We start from the raw sequence: 23,962 nt of genomic DNA on the forward strand, positions 1-23,962 counted from the left end.
GCATGGATCTCACAACCGGGGAAAAACAAATCATCTTTATAAATAAACCACAGATTAGAGCTTTAAACAACTACATTCTCGCCTGAAAAACTCTTAAAATTACATTTCGTGACACAGTAACAGTATATTATATTAAACTGTATATAAAAAAATGGCGCTTCTTATGTTGTCATTCCCCTCGTAGCACGCGCAAGTGACGATTCTCTGTCAACCAATCAACGTCCTGCAGTGAGTCTAGCTCCACCTTTTAGTACCGTACCACTGTGCTAGGTACCCCAACGGAAGGGTACCCAAAAAGTGGTACGGTACGGTTCGGCTTTTTGGTACCATTCTCAACTTTTGGCAGTGGAAACGCAAATAAAAGGGTACCGACCCGTACCGTACCGTACCGTACCGCTCGGTGGAAACGCGCCATAAGTGACAACCCAGACAGCAACATAGTGTCGTCCCAGATCCGGCCCACATCTAACATAGTGTCTGCCCAGATCCGGCCCACATCTAACATAGTGTCTGCCCAGATCCGGCCCACATCTGGACCGTGTGAAATCCACATGAACCAGATTTGGGCCAGATCTGGGCTGATATGTTGCTGTCTGGGAAGTTGATCATTGGGATGAATAATAATGTTAGACCTAGCCTATCCTTATTGATATTGGCATAACACAAATAATGTTCCATAATGTTCATGGTCATTTGGTAACTTTAAGTATTCAAGTATTTACTTAAAGGACTTATATATAAAAAAGTAACCGTTATAAATGTAGGCTATATGATATGTTCACTAGCCTTATCCACCTAATAAAGTCCAAACCACATTCTTTGTCTCTATTCATTTTTGTTCAAACGTGAATTGGAAGTCACTTTGCGATAGAGAAACACGCACTTCTCCTTTACTTCTCTGAAATACACACACGCACGCACGCACACACACACACACACACGCACACACAAGCAGCTCCCCATCTTGCTTTTAACCAATCATTGTTCTTCTTACTCTCGCTCAAGCCACTGTCTAGCCAATCGCCGTCTTCGTTCTTTGTGAGGCAGCAGTGGCGGTAATGTTATGGAGTTTTCTCCCCTGCTCATCAGTGGCACATAGGAAACCCCAGGCCTACTGGAAGCGCTAAATTTACCGACAATAAAACATCAGCATTCAAGTGGTGGTGGTAACTAATATCCGTTTAGTCCTGCATGAGAGCCAAAGAGAGCATCGAAACATGGTGGTTCTCAAAATTAGAGACCAGGTGAGTGATGTGTGAAACAGCTAACGTTAACGTTAGCCGAGTTAGGCTAATAAGTGCTAACACGCTAGTGAACTACTCAGAAACCTTACAGACGATTAGACTGTACAAAGTCATTTAACTAAAACCGAGAATGGGAATGAAGACGTGATACACAGTGCTATAAGCAAATAAGCATGAAACGTAGTATTTAGGTATTTGTCATCCCGTACAGTAGGAGTGTGGCTAATAGTTGCTAAGCTAAATGTCCGCGAGCCACGATATTAGTATAACGGATCATGACTGATGAAGTGTACACTTTATGTCTTCAATAATCTACTAAATGTAATTCATAAATCGCTCTTCGGTTTAATAGTTATCTTATGGCTCAGTCAACAGTTGGTCTCATGAGGGTAGAGGGTTGACATCTCGTTGTACTACTGCTGGCTATGAAAATGCACAGCTATCAGAGATTATATAGTGGTTTGATTATGTAGCTTTATTTATAGGGTTGATAATAAATTGAAGGTCATTTAAAGATTGATAACTTTAACGTCATTCTGCTTTGGCTTACAACTTTACAGGGTGCACGACAGGTGTATGGTCGCCTATCAATGATGCACTAATCCAGTCATGCACAGCAGTTATAAAAATAATTCAAATGTGGTGATTTAGGTTTTGCAGTTGATGTTTTACACTTAGTATGTTACGTGAACTTTATTGGCTTTTTAATATGAGAGGTGACTAGCAAAAGCACATTCAGGATGTTGAATATTTTGGACGTTTTGACCTTTGTAGTGATGAGACTGCCAAAGAGGCTTTATTTAATTACTGACATCATAGATTTCACCTGTCACATTACTTTGTCATGCAGGATATCTATCTATTTTTACATTATTACGTTACACTTTTCTTGTTTTGACCATTTAGTGATTTCACATTAATGTAATTCCTGGTTTTCTTTGGAATAATGCAATCATTATGTACTCGATGGATGCTTAGCACTGCTCAACATTAAGGATTTTTGCTACCGGCCCAATGGTTTCGATTTTCAGTTGTCGTGTCACAAAAGATTGTTACAACACCAGCATTTTGATTCCAGGGAAATTTCACAATTTTGATACCACAGCAAAAACTACTATTCTTACGTAATGTTATAATGTTCAAACATTAGGTACAGCAGATTCGATTTCTTTCTCCGCTGGTTATGTTCACTTATAACATAGCCAACTGTTTACAAAGATACTCGCCAAGACTTGCATTTTGAATATTGTATGTGTATTTGTCTGTTCAAGTGTGATAAGACACAAAAGAGAAGCCATTTTGTGTACCAAATTGAGTTCTCCTTAGCACCTGAATGGATTGAAATCGATTGAACGTTTAAATTGGCGAGACCAATTTGCACATGCATATAATAAACTTCCGATTCCCTCAGCTGGCCATCAGACATTTCTTATTGTTGAGCCCTGCTTCTGCACTTACAGTGTATTCCAGGTGTTCTCTGGGAGTCGAACCAATGACCTTGGCATTACTAGTTCCATGTTCTCCCTGTCGACCTCCAGGAACAGGAGGAGATTTCAGTATTGGGTTGTTAGTGTTTGTACATGTGCACATGTGTTTCTCTGAGAAAGGATGTGGAGATAGCGAAGTGCTCATCTCCATGGTGATGGCATTAACTAGAGGAGCTTGTTAAAGGAGACCGAACACGATCGCAGTGCTTGAATAGAAGTTTAAAACCCTGTATGCATCCAGTAGAGCACAGGCCACATGTGACAAATAGAGCCTTGTCTCAGCTTAGAGCCACTAAAGGAGGCTTTTCAAACGAAGCTTTCTTCAAGCACAAGTGCTTTCTTGTTATGTTCTCACGACTCTCAGTGTGAGCCTGTCCTTCCACTGACAACCTGAACTGAGACTGATTTAGATGAGCCAGTGAAGATCTGGGTGAACTCTACATATTGTGTTGATTTTTGTACTACATATTGTCTTGATTGAGACGTAAATGTGTCAAACAAAGAGATCTTTCGCTTTTTTCATACATATCCATTATATTATCTAATATGACCTCAGATTTACGAAACTTCTCACCCTGTATATTGCTCATGTTAATGTTCATTTAAATGCCTTGCTGATGGTATTATCCTCAAAAGTAGTGCATGGTGTGAAACCTGAGGCAAATTAACACTTGGCTGTTATCAGATTTTTCTGCGTCTCATTTCACAACTCTCAAGAATGTGTGACTGAACACTTCCTGTAACTCTGGCATAGTGCACATACTTCCCATGAGTCACACTGCGTGCTCTGCAGGAGATGCGGAAGACGCGTGCATTGTTCTAAACCCCCCTTTTTTTCTTTCTTTCTTTTTTTGTTGAAGGTGATGATAGAGATAAAGTATGGAATAGTTATGGCCACGTACACACTGCAGCTAAATTCAGTGCTGCGGTGGGCAAGTAATGTAATCAGTTTGCGGCTTAACACCGGTAACACAGAGTATCGCAGGAAGCCTAATGTGCATCAGAGATGTTTCTCTCTTAATGTGCAGTGAAAGTGGTTGACTCATTCGTGTTGCCAGATCTTACTAAGAAAAACGGAGAACAAGAAGTAAATCGAAATGCTTTATGCTGAAAATAATACCAAAATATCATGACCCACACCTGCTCACTTTAATAACTCCATAAACTTGATCGCCCTATGAGCCAAGCATAAACAACAAGCCCCAAAACGCTTATAGCCTAATAAGTGGACATGGCCAAGTCAACCCTGCAAGAGCGTGCTCTGTGAAGCAGCCTTTACAAGCATAAGCAAAACACTACGCCTCTGTCGACTGTGCTAGTAGTGTGCTTTAGTTAAAATTGTTAAACATACGTTTTTTGTCACTGTAATATTACTTTGGTCAGAATAGCAGATACTAAACAGGTGAGACGCTAAATACGGTGTCAATCATCACAGTTTCGTGAGCGAGTCGCGTTCCATACACACACAGAACGATAATCTAGGGGTCTCACTCCCGCAGTTAACGGTCCTGAAACTTTACAGTGTGTACGTTGCCTATGTGGCAAAGCTGGAGATGGAGATGGAAATGAGTCTCTGCAGAGGAGAACTGGTGTCAGCACTCAAGGTGTCATCTTTTTCACTGTGTATTTTGCTCCTCCTGTCACTGACAATGTTTTGGGATTTGTTTGTTTGTTAAAGCTGGCTATATATTTATTGATAAACACAAAATTAGCCATCATTGTGCTTGATAAACCAGTAGCACAAGCTTCGCTGCTGGGAGGAACAGTGGTGTCCAACATCAACCGTCATGCTGATTTGGAGCAGATTTGCCTTGTCTGCACCATCTGCTCTCTCCACACTAGTGGAGAACCATCATATTTTGGATCATCTTTCAATTAATGAAGAACATTTTTGAATTCATCATTTTGAGGTTTCTCGCTGGTTGGGATTCACTGCTGGTGTTTAATCCCATTTAACTAATATTAGGGTCGTCCCCCCCAATTAGGTGGATGTTTGACTGCTTAATCTTGAAAAATTAAAAATTAAGATTCTTCAAACTGTTTCATCCTTGTTAAAATGCACCACATTTCTTGGAATAAGGATCTGATCGTGGTTTTGATTAACCTTCAAGTTAATTTGGGTTCAGTTTGTGGAGGTGTGGATTTTAAATATTGTGTGTGTGTTGGCAGTTTTTGATCCCAGTTTTTGAAGTTATTAATGTAATTATAATTTTTAGATGCTGACTGTTTGTTATAGACACCTAATAGAGCAGAGCTGCTCTCAAGTCATGATTAAAAAGTAGTACAATTAATTACATTTCTGGTTTTCAATGTGTCGCTCTGTGGTTCTGGCAGAGATGTGTCGCTGATTTTTGTCAACCAAATTTATTAGAGATGCCAATACCAATAATTCTTTATATTTGAAAGCCGATGACCGATAAATTGGCTGATAAATCTAAATCCAAATTTTTATATAATTTTGAGATCCTGATTACAAAAACAAAAGCGTCTCAAAAAATAACAACACTAATCGTAATATACAATGCCAGGTTTATTAGGCAACGAGATTAGGAGGGATTGAGGCAAGCTAGAGAAGAGGAGAAATGCAGAGGTAATGACAACATTGTTGGGTACAACAATTCTTTGTTATAATGAAATTACAAAGTATCTACAAATTCTTCTTTCCAAACAACTTAAAATCATACTTAAAGGAATAGTTCACTTTAAAATGAAAATTCTGTCATCATATACTCACCCTCATGTTGTTTCAAACCTGTATGAATTTCTTTCTTCTGCTGAACAGAAAGGAAGATATTTAGAAGAATGTCAATAACCAGGCAGTTTCTGGGTCCCATTGACTAGGAAAAAAAATACTATGGAAGTCAATGGGATCCAGAAACTGTCTGGTTACTGACATTCAGGTTTGAAACAACATGAGGGTGAGTATATGATGACAGAATTTTCATTTTAAAGTGAACTATTCCTTTAATCAAATAGTATACAATTTAAAAATATATATTTTAGATATTTATTATAGTGGCAAAGTTAAGTTTGCATGGGGACAAGCTCAAAATTATGAAATTCTATGAGGAAATATTAATTAGAGACAACGTTTAACGCTATTATAATCTATCCTTTAAAGCTTGAATGTTTGTCAACTACAATGAAAGCATGTCTTCTTTAAAATCATTCTAAGGGAAAGAAAATTGACTGATTGAAGAATCACCCATTAGTGTCAATTTGCACTGCAGCTCAAAAAGACGAGGCGAGGAGGCAGAGGCTGGTTTTATTTAGAATCATTCTGGCCCTTGAGGATGCACTTACATAAGCAATACACATGCAGACTCATGACAACATTGCTGTCGGAAGTCTTTGGGGGAGAGATGCAACCATGTTTATTCAGTTTTTGCAAACACAAACTCAGACTCTGCATTTAAGTTCACCCCTCAGGACACAAGCAAAATGTCATGATTCAGACTTGGCCATGTTTCTCACTGTCAGTTGTCTAACTCAGGGTTCCCGCGGGGTCTTAAAAAGTCTAAAATTCTGAACTTCAAATTTAAGGCCTTAAAAAGTCTTAAAAACGGCCAGATTTTCATCCGCGGTCTTAAATTTCATTTAGTCAGGTCTTAAAAAGGGTTTAGCCTCGTTTATTTCCAGAAACGCTGGCCGCAGAAAGTTATTACAAAGAAGCAAAAAAGTATTGAGTCGTAGCCTACAAAGCGGAGCTCTAGTGCAGGGTCTCCAACACGTCGCTCGCGGCCTGATGGAGGTCGCTCGCCAAGAGGCCGTTCACATATCGCGTCTTTGTTGGGTGTGGAAGGTTACTAATGTGATTTATCTGTAAATTAAATTAATGCTTTTTCAATTACTGAATTCATTGAAATAAAATTAATTCTTTGATTTGAATATTTATTTGGTAGGTCTTAAATTTCAGTCTTTATGGTCTTAAAATGTCTTAAAAAGGTCTTAAATTTGACTTACTGAAACCTGCAAGAACCCTGTAACTTGATGTTTCTCTGTCTGTCTTTCAGCCTGCCCTGCTAAAAGCTATTTTCAATGTTGATCCGGATGAAGTACGCTCTCTCATTTTCAAAAAAGAGGATGTGAATGTACAAGTAAGATTTTAACCTGTTAAAAATAATAATATGCATGACCAGATTGCTTAATTGAACCACCACATTTTTTGAATTGACTCAATTGTGATTAAGAACTCTTTATTTCTTTCAGGACAATGAGAAAAGGACACCACTGCACGCAGCTGCTTACCTAGGAGATGCTGAAATTATAGAGCTCTTAATTTTATCAGGTAAATGCACCTGAAATATTCATCATGATGAAATACATTTCCTGAAGCTTCTAGTATCTTCTCCCTTTGATTCCAGGCGTCTTCAGATCAGACGTGGCTTTGATGTATTGTTATACTGTTATTCATGAATCTCTTGATGTTTCAATGTTTTTTGTGATGTAGGGGCGAGGGTGAATGCCAAAGACAACAAATGGCTGACTCCTCTTCACCGCGCAGTGGCATCATGCAGTGAGGTACTACAAGCACAGAGCCGTTCGACAACCTACACATGTATACTCGCACTTGGGTCCTGTAGAATTTGCCTGAACTCTACTTCCGGAAGAGTAGGATTGTCACAATACCAAAATATCAGTAGTGCATACCAGGGTTATTATAGTTAACTTAAACTAAAACTGTATTTAAAAACATTTTTGTTGTTTAAAATAAAATAAACGCTAAGAGAAATTAAAATATTACAAAACTTATGTTATTTCAGCTAGTTGCCAAGGCAACTTTTTCATTTTCATTTAGTTTAACTTGATGTACTGAAATAACTAAAGGTGAAGTTGAAAAAAGAAAAATATAGACATGAAAAAAAAAAAAACGCAACAAAATTACTAAAACTTTAAAATTAAACTGGAAAATAAATATAAAAAATATCAAATATCAAAATAATAAATACTATAATGGTATATAAATAACACTGGTGAATACCAAAATTCTGAAATAATATAAATTTTGGCATCACAGCAAAAACTGATTTTGAAACTATTCTAAACTATTTTGAAACTAACAAAAAAAAACTTAAATTAAAAACAATAAAAAAAATAGCCTACATTTGATTAATTAAGACAAGACACTACACATGAAAAGGGTAAAATTTTAAAATAATAGATATCACCATGAAACTTCCTCAGTTGATTACTTGCACAAGTATATAAAAAAAGTATTACAAGTTTTAGAAATTTGTGTTTAATAATGCAAATTAGGCATTATCTCATTAAATATGCACGATTTTGCATATATTTTCGGTAGATAGATCTGAACATATGATAAAGCCAGGTGCAAAATTCTTTTTTCATTTTGTTTACACACAAGATGAAAAAAAAAAAATTCAGAGGGATTTCATTACCTAGGAAATCAAAATATACTGTCCATAGCCTTAAATCGATTTTCGCCATATTTTTTTATTAAAATGTCACATAAATCAGGCCAGGAATGATTTATTAACAAATCCCTCTGAAAATATCTTCAGAATACTGCTAAGTGTATAACTGGAAAGTTTGGTGTACACAGGTGCTACATAGGCTGAGATAATGACAAAAAACTCATTTTGAGAAAACAGCAGTTTTTAGCAGATTTAAATAGCTCTAAATGAGGTTTCGTCGTTAGCTTTAAATCCCCCTTTGAACATTCACGATTGGTTACTGATAGAACGGAAATGCCCATATTTGGGTTACATAGCGTTGTGCAGGAGACTCAGAGCTTTACAGCGATACCGGTCATGACAGACTTCAGTCAACAGACGGAACTTGGCATGTCGCGTTGGAATGATAACTTCTTGGTAAATTCGGGAGAAACTTACTGATGCAAGTAAACAAAATGTAATAAAATAAACATCTTAAAGGGTTTGTTCACCCAAAAATGAAAATTATGTCATTAATGACTCGCCCTCATGTTGTTCCAAGCCCGTAAGACCTCCGTTCATCGAGAATACTTTTTGTGCGCAAAAAACAACAAAAATAATGACTTTATTCCACTATTCATTTCCTTCTCTCTGGGCCTCGAGTTTTTTCACATAGTATAACTGCGTAGCGCTTCTGGGTTGTACGTCACACGTAGGCTCACTATTGGCCGACGCTGGTCATGTGTGTAATGCGGGTGACGTACAACCCAGAAGCGCTACGCAGTTATACTACGTGAAAAAACTCGAGGCCCAGAGAGAAGGAAATGAATAGTGGAATAAAGTCGTTATTTTTTATTTTTTTTGCACACAAAAAGTATTCTCGTCGCTTTATAAACTTAAGATTGAGCCACTGTAGTCACTTGGACTACTTTGATGATGTCTGTATTAGCTTTCTGGACATGGACAGTATACCGTACATACATTTTCAATGGAGGGACAGAAAGCTCTCAGACTAAATCTAAAATATCTTAAACTGTTTTCCGAAGATGAACGGAGGTCTTACGGGCTTGGAACAACATGAGGGTGAGTCATTAATGACATAATTTTCATTTTTGGGTGAACTTACCCTTTAATGTATATTTTCAACGTTTTCTTTATAGCAGCTTGAAAGAACACATATTGAAGGAGTAAACTAGCCCAAAATCTCAAAACTGTTTTTGCCTGCCGTGTCTCGCCTTAAATAATTGAATCTAGTAATTATCAAAGTAAACGGTTATAAAATTAGAGAAATTACAATCATAAATAAATAAAAACAATAGAACAAAGATATGTGAGCTAAACACTGCTGTAAGATATCTGAAACTTCAAGCACTAAATATTGAAGAATATACAAAACAATTTATTTTGACACACGTCCAGTCTTCGTTTTTTGCCTATAAAGCCTATTTTTATTTTTGCTCTCGACATTTTGCAGTACAAAAATACCAGTATTTTTGACTTAAGCTCATGTGAGTAAACTGACTAATTGTTACTTGACAAAATAAGGCAAAAACAAAAAGAAAAGTAATGTTTCAGATTATTGATCTGCCTCTTCATGTAACCTTGTGTCTTGCAGGAGGCAGTGCAGGTTTTGTTGAAGCACTCTGCTGATGTAAACGCTCGAGATAAGAACTGGCAGACCCCTCTACATGTGGCCGCTGCTAACAAAGCGGTTCGCTGCGCTGAGGCGTTGGTGCCGCTGCTTAGCAACGTTAATGTATCCGATCGGGCTGGACGAACCGCTCTGCACCACGCTGCCTTCAGTGGCCACCTGGAGGTCAGTGAAGAAGCATTTGCATATGTGTGGGTTTGTTGAAATTATGGTTCAGAATTCATTAAGAGCTTGAGGTACAATTGAGAGATGAATATTTTAACAGTATATAAATTGAGGGGGTTTTTTTTACACTGCAGATGTATTGTTTAATTAATGTCCTCCCTGTGTAAAGTATGCATGTTTTTCTTTTTTCAGATGGTGCGGTTACTGCTATCCAGGGGAGCTAATATTAATGCGTTTGATAAGAAGGACAGAAGGGCGATCCACTGGGCGGCATACATGGGTGAGGCAGAGCAATGTTTGTTTTCCAGTCCTTTTCACAACCATATCTATAAATTCAAAACCCATTCAAATCCTCAACTATTCATTTTTTCTGTATCTCAGGTCACATGGAGGTGGTGAAACTGCTGGTGTCGCACGGCGCTGAGGTGACGTGTAAGGATAAGAAAGCTTACACACCCCTCCACGCTGCGGCGTCCAGCGGGATGATCAGTGTAGTGAAATATCTGCTGGATTTGGGAGTGGATGTGAGTGCTAACCTTTACAAAAATCATATTGTCTTAAAATAAATGTTTACTATGGATAATATTGAATATACAGAAATTTTGCCGGCAATATTAAAAACACAGTAGTGGTCGATGGCGGATATTTATACAACTATTTAGTTTAGCTGCAATTAAATGTAATATTTTAAAATGTATAATTTTACATATTCACTTAAAATTTAAATAAGTATAAATTAAAAATAATTTAAAAACTATCGTTTAATATAATAAAAAATCATTTGACTTGAAACTATAAAGAATAAACCTGTCAAATAAAAATATTTATACTTTAGAGAGCAGCGTTTTGATTCTGTGATCCTAGTATTTTTCACAAATAAAGAAATTGTAAAAAAAAAAGAGTAAGAGTAAATACTAGAGGTGTACCAATTGCAATTTTCTTTTGCCGATTGCGATTTTTCTTTCTAAGAACTATTATTGACAGTATATGCAAACAAAAAACTACTTTTCTTCAATGCAAAATGTTATTTTTATTTAAAAAAACACAAGTAAAATAAAAACAATAAGAACAAATAAACAAATTCCATATGTAAAATACATTTGCCATTCAGTCCGTGACTTAAATTAATTTCTGCAAATCATTTCTTTTTCAGTCTTTTTTTATTATTTTGGCAGTGCGCAATTTTATTTTACATTGGTCCAGTCAATTTTACATTGGCAGTTAGTTTGATTGACAAGAACATAATAAAATGCACAATGGGATTTGCTTTCACACAGGCATTTGTAGTCTTGGGACAGGGTGATTTGGTCCAAGTATGTTTCAGAGGGCATTATGCTAACTTTTTCATGCAGAGACCCACTTTAAAGGCACTAAGAAAGTAGCCTACTGTGCATTTGAATAAAAGCATGTATAGCTAAGTGGGTTACACCACAATGCTTAAATTGGTTGCACACCTGTGTTCAGTTTCATTCAGTAGCACATTCTATTAGACACGTTTGTAATTAAACTCTTCTGAAAGCCTGCGCAATTTCAAGTAGGGCTGTTATGAGGCATCTGCGTAATCGATGCAATGATTTGCGTCAATGCGTCTCACTTTATGTTAAAAACAAGACTCCTTTACTCACGGAGACCGAGAAATGATTTGCACCCACGGCAGCTTCAGTGGATCTTCAGATGCAGCTCAAGCGTACTCTACACTTGGTTACAAAACATTCCGAATATCTAGTCGTGATAGATGAACTCATGCCTTGATTGGTGTTATGGACTTTGGCATCTTTAGTTAGGATGCGGTTTTGACTTCATCTATTCATTCATACAGATACGTATTCAAGAAGCTACTTTAATCTGCTGAATGAACAAAATATTTCAAGACTCACACCTGTAAGCAAATACTGTTGGCAATCCCAAACAGTGACTAAATGCAGCCATCGTCTGTATTACTGATAGATGTCTTCATTCTTGGCACTTTCTTATGAGAATCTTTGGATAAAACATTGAAAATTGAATGGCAGTTTACAAGTTACGGTTATTATTTTAATTGATTAATCAGAAAAAAATGTATGTATTTATTAACAGTAAAAATAATTGATAGATTACAGCCCTAGTGTGAATGTTGTGTACCTGATCATTTAAACTGTGGACATGCTTGCAGATGAATGAGCCAAATGCATATGGGAACACTCCGCTGCATGTGGCATGCTACAACGGTCAGGATGTGGTGGTGAACGAGCTGATCGAGTGTGGCGCGAATGTGAACCAGGTTAACGAGAAGGGCTTCGCACCCCTGCACTTCACCGCAGCCTCTCGGCACGGAGCGCTCTGCCTTGAGCTGCTTGTGGGCAATGGAGCTGATGTCAATATCAAGGTAGAGCCTCTATTAAGGCTTCACATGTATGACAAAAATCACCATTGGATTTGATTAGATTAATAGAGCTGCAGAAAAAACAGGTTTGACTGGTTATTTATCATTGCTTTCTCCTTAGAGTAAGGACGGTAAGACCCCTCTACATATGACCGCAATCCATGGGAGGTTCTCAAGATCTCAGGCGATTATTCAGAATGGTGAGTCTTCATTTTTCTGTGTTCCATTATTGAAACCTGCAGTATCTGACTGCGTCCAATTTGTCTGTTTCGTTTGTGTGTAGGTGCTGAGATAGACTGTGAAGATAAGAACGGGAACACTCCTCTGCACATCGCAGCTCGATACGGACATGAGCTTCTCATCAACACACTGATCACTAATGGAGCTGATACAGCCAAGTATGAATCCCCCATGCACTTATTAATTACTGAACATAACAGCTTTGTTACATTTGTGCACTAACTGTTGACATAGATGTAGGCAGGAATTCATTATATATCTTCTTTGGAAATCCCAAGAATGTTGTAATTGATCCCACATGCATACATAGCCAGAGATGCTCCTGGCTTTCTGATTGTAACATTGGCTCTTTTTGATTTAGGAGGGGAGTTCATGGCATGTTTCCACTGCATTTGGCTGCTCTCAGCGGCTTCTCTGACTGCTGCCGTAAGCTGCTGTCATCTGGTAAGACGCTTTCTGTGCATGGATTACAATATTTGTTGTTTTTTAATAGTCTGCTCTTTTCAATATAAAGATGAACTGAATGGGTCCTCTGTCTTCCAGGCTTTGATATAGACACCCCCGATGACTTTGGAAGGACCTGTTTACATGCTGCTGCTGCTGGCGGGTGAGTTTCTTTTTGATTTTATGGTCAATGACATTATGCAATGTTTTTCTTGGTCCAAATCTTTTTATTTAGAATTTATTCAGAAAAAGTAAAAAATGTATATACATTTATTGATTTCTGAATTAAATGTAGTAATTTTTTTAAGGTAAGGGTGATCCGATCAGGTGTTTGTAGTAAATAATACTACATGATAAATAAAATGCTTCGAATAAACCCACTGGTGTAGTTAGCTATTGTTAACAAGAATGTATTTCAGTATAAAAAAAAAAGATGACATGAGAAAGTATCATTAATTGAACCCTAACCCACCGATCAAATTATATAAAGCTATTATCGGCCGATAACGGTCAACCCAAGCATCCTTATTTTCTTAAGGCGTAAATGTCAGGGGTATACAAATATCCTGATATCATAAGTAAAATAAAATAAAACACTTTAAAAGAATACAAATTTTGAAAAGAAACTTAGTTTGGCATATTTTTTTTATTAGTTACTTAGAAAAAAATATTTATAATACAAAGTAATAGTTTAACAAAATTGCTTCGTAGTTTATTAATATTTTAAAAACTTTGTCATGTGGTGCGACCAACATGGAGAAAAACTTAAATCATAAAATGATATCATAAAGACCCTCATGACTGTGTGCCAAGGTGAATAAGTTTCTTAAAATACCAGATAATTCGACCTTTTTATGGTAAGGCAAGGTTAGTTCAGTTTGTAAAATGCCATGTGGTGTGACTACCCCAAAAAAGTAATGGTATTTATAAAGTATATTAATAAATAAAACATTTTTGTCAAGTTTCAAATTTGTACAATGTGATGCAAGGAAACACAAGGTGCAAGGAAAATATTTTAAAAATATAAAATAAATGAATGATGACTACACCACACATCGTTAAATTTAAAGTCATTAAATTGAAACTTTCTTGACCTTTTAAAGTAGACTAAATATTTCTTATTGTGATTACTTTTTGTTGTTGTTGTGATTTAACCAACCTAGTGTAACCCATTTAATGTTTGATTCACACAGTTTGAGCATGTATTACAGTATTTAATGAAACATGTTTTCCACTGTAGGAACCTTGAGTGTCTGAATCTTCTCCTCAACACGGGGGCAGATTTCAATAGGAAGGACAGTTTTGGAAGGTGTGTTTACCTGTACAGTACCAGTGTCATCCATTATGCTAATGGTTTTGTGATATTCTTGATTCTGGGGCTTGAGAAAATATTATCTTCTTTAGGACACCTTTGCACTACGCAGCTGCAAACTGCAACTACCAGTGCCTGTTTGCTTTGGTGGGTTCAGGAGCCAATGTCAATGAGCTGGACAAGAGGGGCTGCACCCCCCTCCACTACGCCGCTGCTTCTGACGCAGATGGAAAGTGAGTTACCATATGCACTATGGTTGAGTTGGATGGGTAATTTCAAATCTAATGAATTTACCTGTGCCTCTCATTCCCTTCCTAGGTGCCTGGAATATTTGCTGAGGAATGATGCTAACCCAGGGATCCGAGACAATCAGGGCTACAATGCAGTGCATTATGCCTCTGCTTATGGACACCGCCTGTGTCTGGAGCTGGTGAGACGACTTAAAATCACATGATAGGTCTATGCTTTTCATATTTTCATCTTACTGTATTTCTGTCCTCTTTATTAGATTGCTAGTGAAACTCCTTTAGATGTGGTAAGTACTATGACACTCAACATTTAAGATCAACACCTTTAACATCATCACTGCTCTTGAGTGATCAGACCTAATTAAATCTGTTGTGTCTTGTCTTGAAGTTAATGGAAACCTCAGGGACAGACATCCTAAATGACTCTGATGTACGTGCTCCTGTGAGCCCACTCCACCTGGCTGTGAGTACAGTCTCCATCTGTTTGTTCAACAAATGTTGGGAAACATTTAAAATTTCTTGCCTCCTGGCTGGGGTTCGTCTCAGATTATATGTAATGGTTGTCCTCAGGCATATCATGGACATCACCAGGCTCTTGAGGTATTGGTTCAGTCTCTGCTGGACCTGGATGTGAGAACAGCACAAGGGCACACGCCGCTGGACCTGTCTGCCTTCAAAGGCCATGTTGAATGTGTGGATGTGCTCATCAACCAGGGGGCTTCCATCCTGGTGAAAGACTACACGCTCAAACGCACCCCCATCCACGCCGCTGGTATGTTGTACAAAAACTAATTAGATAGCATGAAGTTCAGTTATCCCCATAATTTGTGACTGTTTCAGAGTCCTGCACGGGTTCGGGTACCCGACGGGTGATTTTATTTTATTGCTTTTCTTTTTTTTATATTTTTTTACTATAAAATTACATTTACTCAATCACTAAAAATATTTGGAAACAGAAAATGTTCAAATCCATTGACAAAGCTGTTTATAGATTCTTGACACAAGGCAGAGCTAACACTTGTTGTTAATCAGCCAATCAGACACAAGGTCGATGTTGTCGGCAGATTTATCATCCTGGCCAATATATATCGATCTATCGCTAACCTCAGAGGGATTTAAACTGTTACTGTATATGTATGGACATAAACACTCATGACACGTGTATTTGTGCCTATTCTCTTGCCTTGCAGCCACAAATGGTCACTCTGAATGTCTCCGTTTGCTCATCGGAAATGCCGACCTGCAGAGTGCAGTGGACATCCAGGATGGGATTGGCCAGTAAGTACATGAGACAAAAAACACTAATTTTCATGTTCTTCTTGTAGAAGTCAATGGAAATGACAGATATATTCATATACGTGATTCTCAGGACTCCTCTGATGCTGTCAGTTCTGGGCGGACACACAGACTGTGTTTACTCCCTTATTAATAAAGGAGCCAATGTTGATGCCAAAGACAAGTGGGGCCGCACTGCTCTGCACAGAGGGGTAAATCGCAACTCATTGCACTAGAAGTATTTCTACTGGCACTGGCTCTCACCTCTGCTAGTGCTTCCTGTCGTGGCTCATGGATGTGTGTGTTGTTCCAACCAGGCGGTGACGGGCCATGAGGAGTGTGTGGAGGCTCTGCTGCAGCACAGTGCCAGTTTCATGGTACGGGACTGTAGGGGGCGCTCTCCAGTGCACCTTGCGGCCGCCTGTGGCCATGTTGGGGTTCTGGGGGGCCTTCTGCATGCTGCCCAGTCAGTAGAGACCATTCCTGTCATCACTGACCACCAGGGCTACACGCCCCTTCACTGGGCCTGTTACAACGGTGAATAAACGCACTTGCCAGTCACAGATGGATACACCATACCTGTCTAAAGGCCTGCTCACACCAAGTCTGATTAAACTTAATGCAGGGTTCCCACAGTCAAGGAAATATCAGGGAATTTAAAAATGGGAATTTCCATGTTTGGAGTCTCAGGAAGCTGAATCCTCTTTTGAGTTACATTCAGATTTCAGGTTGTTAGCTATTTTTAGAGACTTTCATACACGGATAAGCATAATTATTGAAATCTCATTTTAAGGAAAACAACCTGGCATACAAAGGAAATCCTCTTTAGCAATCTCTATGTATAATAATAATAATAATAATAAGTTCTAAAATATTATGTAGTAATCATAATCTTATAGGACAGGTCATGGAAAACCATTGGTCAAAATGTGTGGGAACCCTGTAAATGGCACTATGGTGTCTATTTTTGTTTCTTTTTCTGCAAAATGTTTAAATCTGAATGAAAGCATGAAATGGTCTGAAACATACAGATTTCACTTGCATTAATCTGAAACAACCCATATTTTATATAGGTGAGTGAGTGAAGACAAATCTCAATGGTCTGATTTGTTGTGACTAGACCCCTAAAAAAGTAGCCTGACTACGTCAGACTTCGTACTTCTGCTCAATTTCATTTCGCTTCTGTACTCAGTCTGATACAGCGTAATAGCTTTCCGGTTTCCTCCGGCCTGAAAACAGCCGGCCAATCAACGAACAGAGGGCGGGCTGAGAGCCGTGACGACGTAGACGCTGATTGTACCGTGGATGCGTAGATTTACTTCACATAATCTGCAAAAGTCGTTCACAGCCATGTTCACTCTGGTATTTCACTCGATGGTTTTGTTTTCGCATCATACATGTGTTTACAGTGGAAGTTAGATGCGGCTGAGCATGCGCATAACACACGCCATAACCAAACGTTATGTGATTGGCTTACGGGTAACCAATTGGCTTACGGGTAACCAATGATTTTAAACTTCAGACAAGCGCCCCCCCCCCCCCCCCCCCCCCCGCGAGAAAGAAAACGCTTTTCAATTATGCCATGCCAGACTCTGTCTACGAAGCAAAGCGAAGTAGCAGAGTTTGGTATTACCAGGGTACTAAAAAAGGTCAAACCAGCATAATCACAAAATATGATTGCTGTCACATGCACTAGCCAGAGTCTGTCATTATTCCTATTTGGACGGGACTAGTTTTCTAAATGACGTTTGAGTTACAATTCTTATTCCTCGACGCCTATGATTTCCTTTACCGATTCGGACGGGACTGACATCTCCATGTTTATTACAGAGGTGGGAGTGTGTGTTTTCTAGATGGGGGATGTTACAGAAGGTCATGTGATGTGCGTGCGTGCGTGCGTGCATCACGTATGACATATTTTAATTTATTATTTGTTAATATAATTTTAATTTATTATAAAAACCCTATTTAAGTCAACTTCAAGTTTTTAGCAGCGGCTGTTTATAATAAACTTGCTTAAGTGAGCAGAGAAATCTAGACAAGTATCTTACTCTTACATGACACTGATATTAAAATGGGCAGTCTTTGCAGTTTCCACGATTTGGCTCTTTATTCATAGTATGTGTTATTTTTTTCCTTCTGATACCATCCATATTGAAATAAAAGCATGCCAAAGATTGGTGCAGAAATGGTAGCTCAGCAATCACAGACATTCACATTCCGACAGGATTAGATTTCTCAGAGGACCGTTGAGTTTGAGTAGGTAATTTTCCCTGGAATTGTGTGAGGAAAAACAATGACTTGGCAGATTGGGACGGGATTAAAATCACAAAGTACGTCTGTGAATCATGAATTTTTCTAACGTCCTCCTGGAAAACTTGTCCAGTCCGAATAGGGCTATTGAGGGATTTTTTTTGATCAGGACTCAGGAAGCTTGTTAGATAAACCGTTGTTACATCAGATTCTCTCTCTGCAGGTCATGACACTTGTGTTGAAGTGTTGCTGGAGCAGGAGTTATTTCATAAGACTGAAGGGAACACTTTTAGCCCCCTTCACTGCGCTGTGTAAGTGGATTTGGGTTGGTTTGGTGTGTGTGTAAGAAGGGAAAGAGTATTGAAGCTCTTTTTTTTTTATGACCTTCAGTATAAATGACAATGAAGGAGCAGCTGAGATGTTGATAGACACACTTAGTCCTGCCATCGTCAATTCAACTGATTCCAAAAACAGGTACCACTCATACTTCTCTTTATTCATTCTTAAATCAGTTAAGATAAATATGGCCTATGCCATATCATTTTGTTAATTGGAATAAAGCTGAAATAAAATGGAAATATTAGATTACTTATTAGATTTTTTAATGGTAAATGATGATAAATAATCATCTTTTGTTGTGGTTGAGGTCCAGGCTGTAATTGTTGTTGTCTCTGTAACAGGACTCCTCTTCACGCTGCAGCATTCACAGATCACGTGGAGTGTCTGCAGCTCCTGCTGGGTCACAACGCACAGGTGAACTGTGTGGATGCTGGAGGCAAAACCCCACTCATGATGGCTGCTGAGAACGGCCAGACCAATGCCGTCGGTAGGATTTTGACACTCAAATCTCATGGTTTTTTGTTTACAGTTAACTGAGGTTGTGTTTGGTTTTGATGTCTGTCTGTGTTTGGCAGAGGTATTAGTGAGCAGTGCAAAAGCAGATCTCACGCTACAGGATGCCAACAAAAACACTGCTCTCCATCTGGCCTGCAGTAAGGTAAGAAACTCTCTGTTCTGTTATGTCTTCATTTCTGTAGGAGTTGTTTTTTGCATTCTGCATTGAGGTCAAGCAATGGGACATTGCATTTAGTATAGATTTGGTGATTCTCTCCTATCTGTTACTCACACTATTGATTTTCATTTGCTCTCTACAGGGTCATGAAACCAGTGCCTTGTTGATCTTGGAGAAGATCACTGACAGAAACCTCATCAACTCCACCAACGCAGCTTTACAAACGTACGGTCAACACGTAGAAATGATGCACCGATATACCAAAATATATTAACGGGATGTTGTTTTTTTCCGCATTTATACAGATTTCTGTATTTTCTGACCTTAAAAGTATGACCCACGTGAATTGCTTAAATTAATGTGGGGGGTGAGGAGGTGGCTGGTTACTGTATGATGATTGAAATCGTGAAATTACCTTAAACGATTACTAAAACTGCTAAATGTTACTTTTTCTAATACTTTTATTTCATGCATGGATTGCTTCTCACAGCGCTTCACGAGCTTGTGGCGCCATCTGTGGGACACTATTAGCATGTTAAGCCAGGGTGCAAACTGCCAAATGCGAGTAAAAATTGTTAAAATTGAAAAATGTATGCATCTCTTGATGAATTTTTTTTTTTTGATGTTATTTCCATCAAGAAGTGCATACATTTTTGGTTCAAGATCTTGAATTGGCAATGCAAGAGTCCAGCACTCTGTAAAGTCTCTTCCAGCACATCCCAATGACTCTCAATGAATTAGAGGTCTGGACTGCCGATTCATGCGTGAAAAGGATTCTTCATGCTCCCGCCCAATCATTCTTTCACAATTTGAGACATTGTCATCCTGGAATATGGCCATGATGTGTCTTCCTACATGGTTGTTTAAGAAATGAAAAGCTACACACTCCATCAATTAGGGTTAGAGAAATCATGTATGCCAAACATATAACATTCTAGAAACAGGATAATCACACCAATAATGATCGTTAAGCCTATTTAAATCCAAACAATGAATTATTATCATTATTATTATTATTATTATTTTATTTATTTTTTTGGCTGGGCATTGTATATTGTATTATGTAATTTATTATTATTATGATTATCATAAATACTGAATTTGTTTTATTCAGTACAACTATTATTGCGATACTAAGATAATTCTTTATTAATTTGTAAAAAATTCAGAATAATAATTGCCATTAGCTAAACACATGCCTGATTAAAGAATATGCCTAATATTAAGTTCTCATTTTCCAGGCCCCTGCATGTTGCTGCCAGGAATGGCTTGACTGTGGTTGTCCAAGAACTACTAGCTAAGGGTGCCAGTGTGCTAGCCGTGGATGAAAATGGTAATTTATAACCTTATCATAATCATGACTAGAGTTGTTAATGTATGTTTAAAATAAATATTATGTTTAGAAATGTGCAAAAAGTTGGTGATCCTTTTATGTATATACACATAATACCATTAAAAAAAAAATTGGAATCAGTAAGTTTTTATTTATTTTAATACTTTTATTCAGCAAGGATGCATTAAATTGATCAGAAGTGACAGAAATATTTTGCATCAGATCAGCATATTAGAATGAGTTGTGAATATCATGTGATGCTGAAGACTGAAGTAATGATGCTGAAAATTCATGTGCTTTGCCATCACAGGAATAAATTATATTTTAAACATTTAAATGTTTATTGTAATATTTGGCAGTATTACTGTTTTTATAGCATTTTTGTAAAAGCAGCCTTGTTGATCATAAGAAAATTCTTTCAAAAACGTAAAATAATCTTACTGACCCTAAACGTTTGAGTGGTACTGTGTGTATATGTTTTTATATATTTCTTTTTATATGTACATTTCATAACCTTTTTTCCCCCCTTTTGTTAGTAAACAATAGAGTTTTGGAAATCATAGAAATTTAAAAATCAAGAAATTACGGAATTTTGGTTGCAGGGTTTACAGATAAATAAAACAAAACATTGATCTCCTAATATTATTTTTCTATAATAATATTTTTAGCATTTCATTCTTTATCTGTATGTTATATTGGAAAATAATTGTTTTATCATTAGTATCAGTCCAAATTTCTCCATTTTCGCATCCCTAATTTTCACATGGCAGTTTTGTTTACCATAATAGCATAAAACCATTCTGAAGGCTCTTCTCTCATTTCTCTGAAAGGCTACACTCCAGCCCTGGCTTGTGCTCCTAACAAAGACGTGGCAGATTGCCTGGCGCTAATCCTGGCCACCATGATGCCAGTGTCTCCCGGCGGAGGTGCGGTGCCCAGTCTCACGTTCAGTGCCATCAATCACTACACCAGCCCCACTAAAAGCGTCACATTCGACAGTCTGCCCATGCTCCGCTCCGAACACAGCTCCTATTGCAGTTTCAACAGCATCGGCCGCCACGACGGCTTCTACAAGGACGACGAGCTAAACGACTCTGACTCAGAGACTTACTGAGGTGGAGGAAAGGAGAGGCTCACATCTTGTCTTAATTTACCCAGCGGCCGGCCACTCCGCAGAGCCTTAACTCTCTACACACACACACACACACACACACACACACAAATACACGTGTATATGAGGCGCAGCAGGCTTTTTTTACACAAAAGTAATGGATAAGTGGGCGGACCTCCCGACATGGCAATAACGAGACAAGAATCAGCGGCCTGGGACCAACATTTGCACGGGCAGTTTGACACTGTCATAGTGCATCTGGGATTCGAGATTCAGCTCTTTTCAGATCGTGAGGGAAGATTTGAATCAGTCCCTTAAAAATGACTGGAATATTTGTGATGCTTTCAACAGTTTCAAGTCAGTGTGCACTTCTGAATCGATCATTTACAACTTGGGTAAAGAAATGATTTATTTTTTAAAATACGATTTTAATACGTGTCAATTTCTCTGTCCCTCTGAGGGGAAAAAAATAATAATCGCAGCGTTTCAATAGTTTCAAAACCGCAAGGGCAAAATCGAGGACATTGACAGCATTGTAATGCTTCTGGCCACAAGCATGAGTGATGTTAAAATGCTAGCTGTCTCCATCTTCAGTTTTAGGATAAATTATTCTTTTTATCTATGGTATTTATTTTTACTTTCCATATTTCATCATCATTTTGTGCCTTCATAAATTACTGTATGGAGGGAAGGGGCAGCTTGTGAGAACAAATCTACGATGCACAAGAAGTTCAACACTACGTCTGTGAAAAGCACTGAAAATGAAGAGGCAAACGGCTCCCAGCATGCTTTGCTCCAGGATGAGGAACACTGTGTAAACCAATGGTAGAACAGCATTTGATCTCTTTGTATGTTGATATATGAATATAAATATATATATTATATTTTTTCTGGCTCTTATTAACATGATGTTTTGGGCATGTATGCTCGCTTTGATTTAGCAAATGAAACCACTCGATCCTTCTTTGATGGCCTGTCAGAAAACCTGTGTTTGTCTCTTTTCAAGCTTTGATTTTGGAATGATTGAAACTGGAAATCTGTTTAAAACAGCTTCCCGGCTGAGAGGGGGCCAGCACGTATCTGTTAGCTTTCCTGTCCTTTTTTTTTGTGGAAAAAGGAGAGTGATTGGTGCAGTCGATGGCCACTGCTGCCCCTCTACTCAGAACAAGAGATTCCTGTATATTTTATGGTTGTTTAAATAAATAAATGAATTCTGTAATTTGAATTTTTTTTTTTCTTGTCAAACATTTAAAGAGGACCTATTATGTTTTTTTACGTTATCAACTATTGTGTAATGTTGCTGTTTGAGCATGAAAAAGGACTGCAAAGTTAGATGTCCACTCCAAAGTGTTATTCTTTGTTGTTCTCTATATCAGTCCGGCTCAGCACTGTTTCTTATCTTCCTGAAACGCCTCAATTGTAGTCTTGAGTTTCCTTCTGGGAAAATACACATCACAATATTTCTTGTTTAAGCAAAAGGTGGAGGCCTGGTTAAAACTTGCATTAATAGTGTGTTGCTGTAGCCATGTGAAACTCATGGTTATGGTAAGGATGTGACATTTCCGAAACGCGCTCAAAGAGGCTGACCAATCACAACACTGGTCCAGCCGACCAATTGGAGCACATTGCGCTTTTCATGAGGGACTTCATAGAGACAGGATCGAAAAATGGTTACAGACTGGTAGAAGTTGTGCTGCAGCAATGAAAAATAATGTATTTTATGAACATTCATGCATGAAAACCTATTCTAGTAGACCCCAAAAACAAAACTGTAAAAGGGCATAATATGGCCTCTAAGAAAACCATGTACAGGTCATAGAGAAACCTCAAAATATTAGGGAATTGTTTGAATTATGACAAATTTTTAAATAAGTTAATAATTTAAATTACATTTCATTGTGTTATTCAATTATCCGTCATTTCAAAGGGTTCATGAAGGGTCAACACGTGCTGCCTTTGTCTTTCCTGTCTGGACAAAGTGCAGTAGAGTTCAGACAGTTTATTTCAATTAATATATATCAGCCACAAGTTCCCACAACATTATAACCACTGACAAGTGAAGCAAATAATATTGATTCTATCGTTACAAAGGCACCTGTCAAGGGGTGGGATATTTTAGGCTCCCTGAAGAGAAGGCTCGATGGTGTTTTAAGCCCCCAATGGCTCCTTAGAGGCAGCTAACCCTACCCTCAACCTTAAGCCTACCCATCCCCTCGCTGCCTGGAAGGCGCCGTTGGGGGCTTAAAACACCAAACACCGAAGAGAAGCAGCTTGAGGCTTCTGCTGCAGCAGCGCCCGTCTCAGAAGCTATGGGATCTTTAGCTTTTGCCTCTTACGTCGGGGACAAACTTAACGACTGTAAGGCCAATTATGACTATAATTTGAAACTTACGACTGATCATGCCCAATCGCGCCGAGTCAAAGACAGTTGC

General features: G+C 38.2%; 1 protein-coding gene across 1 annotated transcript; it reads left to right on the forward strand.

Moving 5' to 3' along the window:
• Positions 1-1,025: 1,025 nt before the first annotated feature.
• ankrd28b (ankyrin repeat domain 28b) lies at positions 1,026-22,755 on the forward strand. Its single transcript, XM_084089519.1, has 28 exons — positions 1,026-1,244; positions 6,745-6,828; positions 6,941-7,019; positions 7,182-7,252; positions 9,740-9,940; positions 10,133-10,220; positions 10,322-10,464; positions 12,093-12,305; positions 12,424-12,502; positions 12,586-12,700; positions 12,904-12,986; positions 13,086-13,149; positions 14,227-14,295; positions 14,391-14,531; positions 14,617-14,728; positions 14,807-14,833; positions 14,935-15,009; positions 15,117-15,318; positions 15,737-15,824; positions 15,916-16,033; positions 16,139-16,358; positions 18,298-18,385; positions 18,465-18,548; positions 18,755-18,900; positions 18,989-19,071; positions 19,229-19,311; positions 20,328-20,419; positions 21,250-22,755. Exons 1-28 carry the CDS (start codon positions 1,218-1,220, stop codon positions 21,531-21,533), a joined length of 3,159 nt encoding a protein of 1,052 aa, XP_083945645.1. The 5' UTR covers positions 1,026-1,217; the 3' UTR covers positions 21,534-22,755.
• The last annotated feature ends 1,207 nt before the right edge of the window (positions 22,756-23,962 follow it).

This window comes from Abramis brama (assembly GCF_963993115.1).
Source record: "Abramis brama genome assembly, chromosome: 17".
NCBI lineage: Eukaryota > Metazoa > Chordata > Actinopteri > Cypriniformes > Leuciscidae > Abramis > Abramis brama.

Coding starts and splice junctions, on each gene's coding strand:
- ankrd28b (XM_084089519.1), top strand. CDS start 1,218: ATGGTGGTTCTCAAAATTAGAGACCAG. Junction 12,701..12,903: donor AATGGAGCTGATACAGCCAA/GTATGAATCCCC, acceptor TTTTTGATTTAG/GAGGGGAGTTCATGGCATGT. Junction 18,901..18,988: donor CGGCCAGACCAATGCCGTCG/GTAGGATTTTGA, acceptor TGTGTTTGGCAG/AGGTATTAGTGAGCAGTGCA.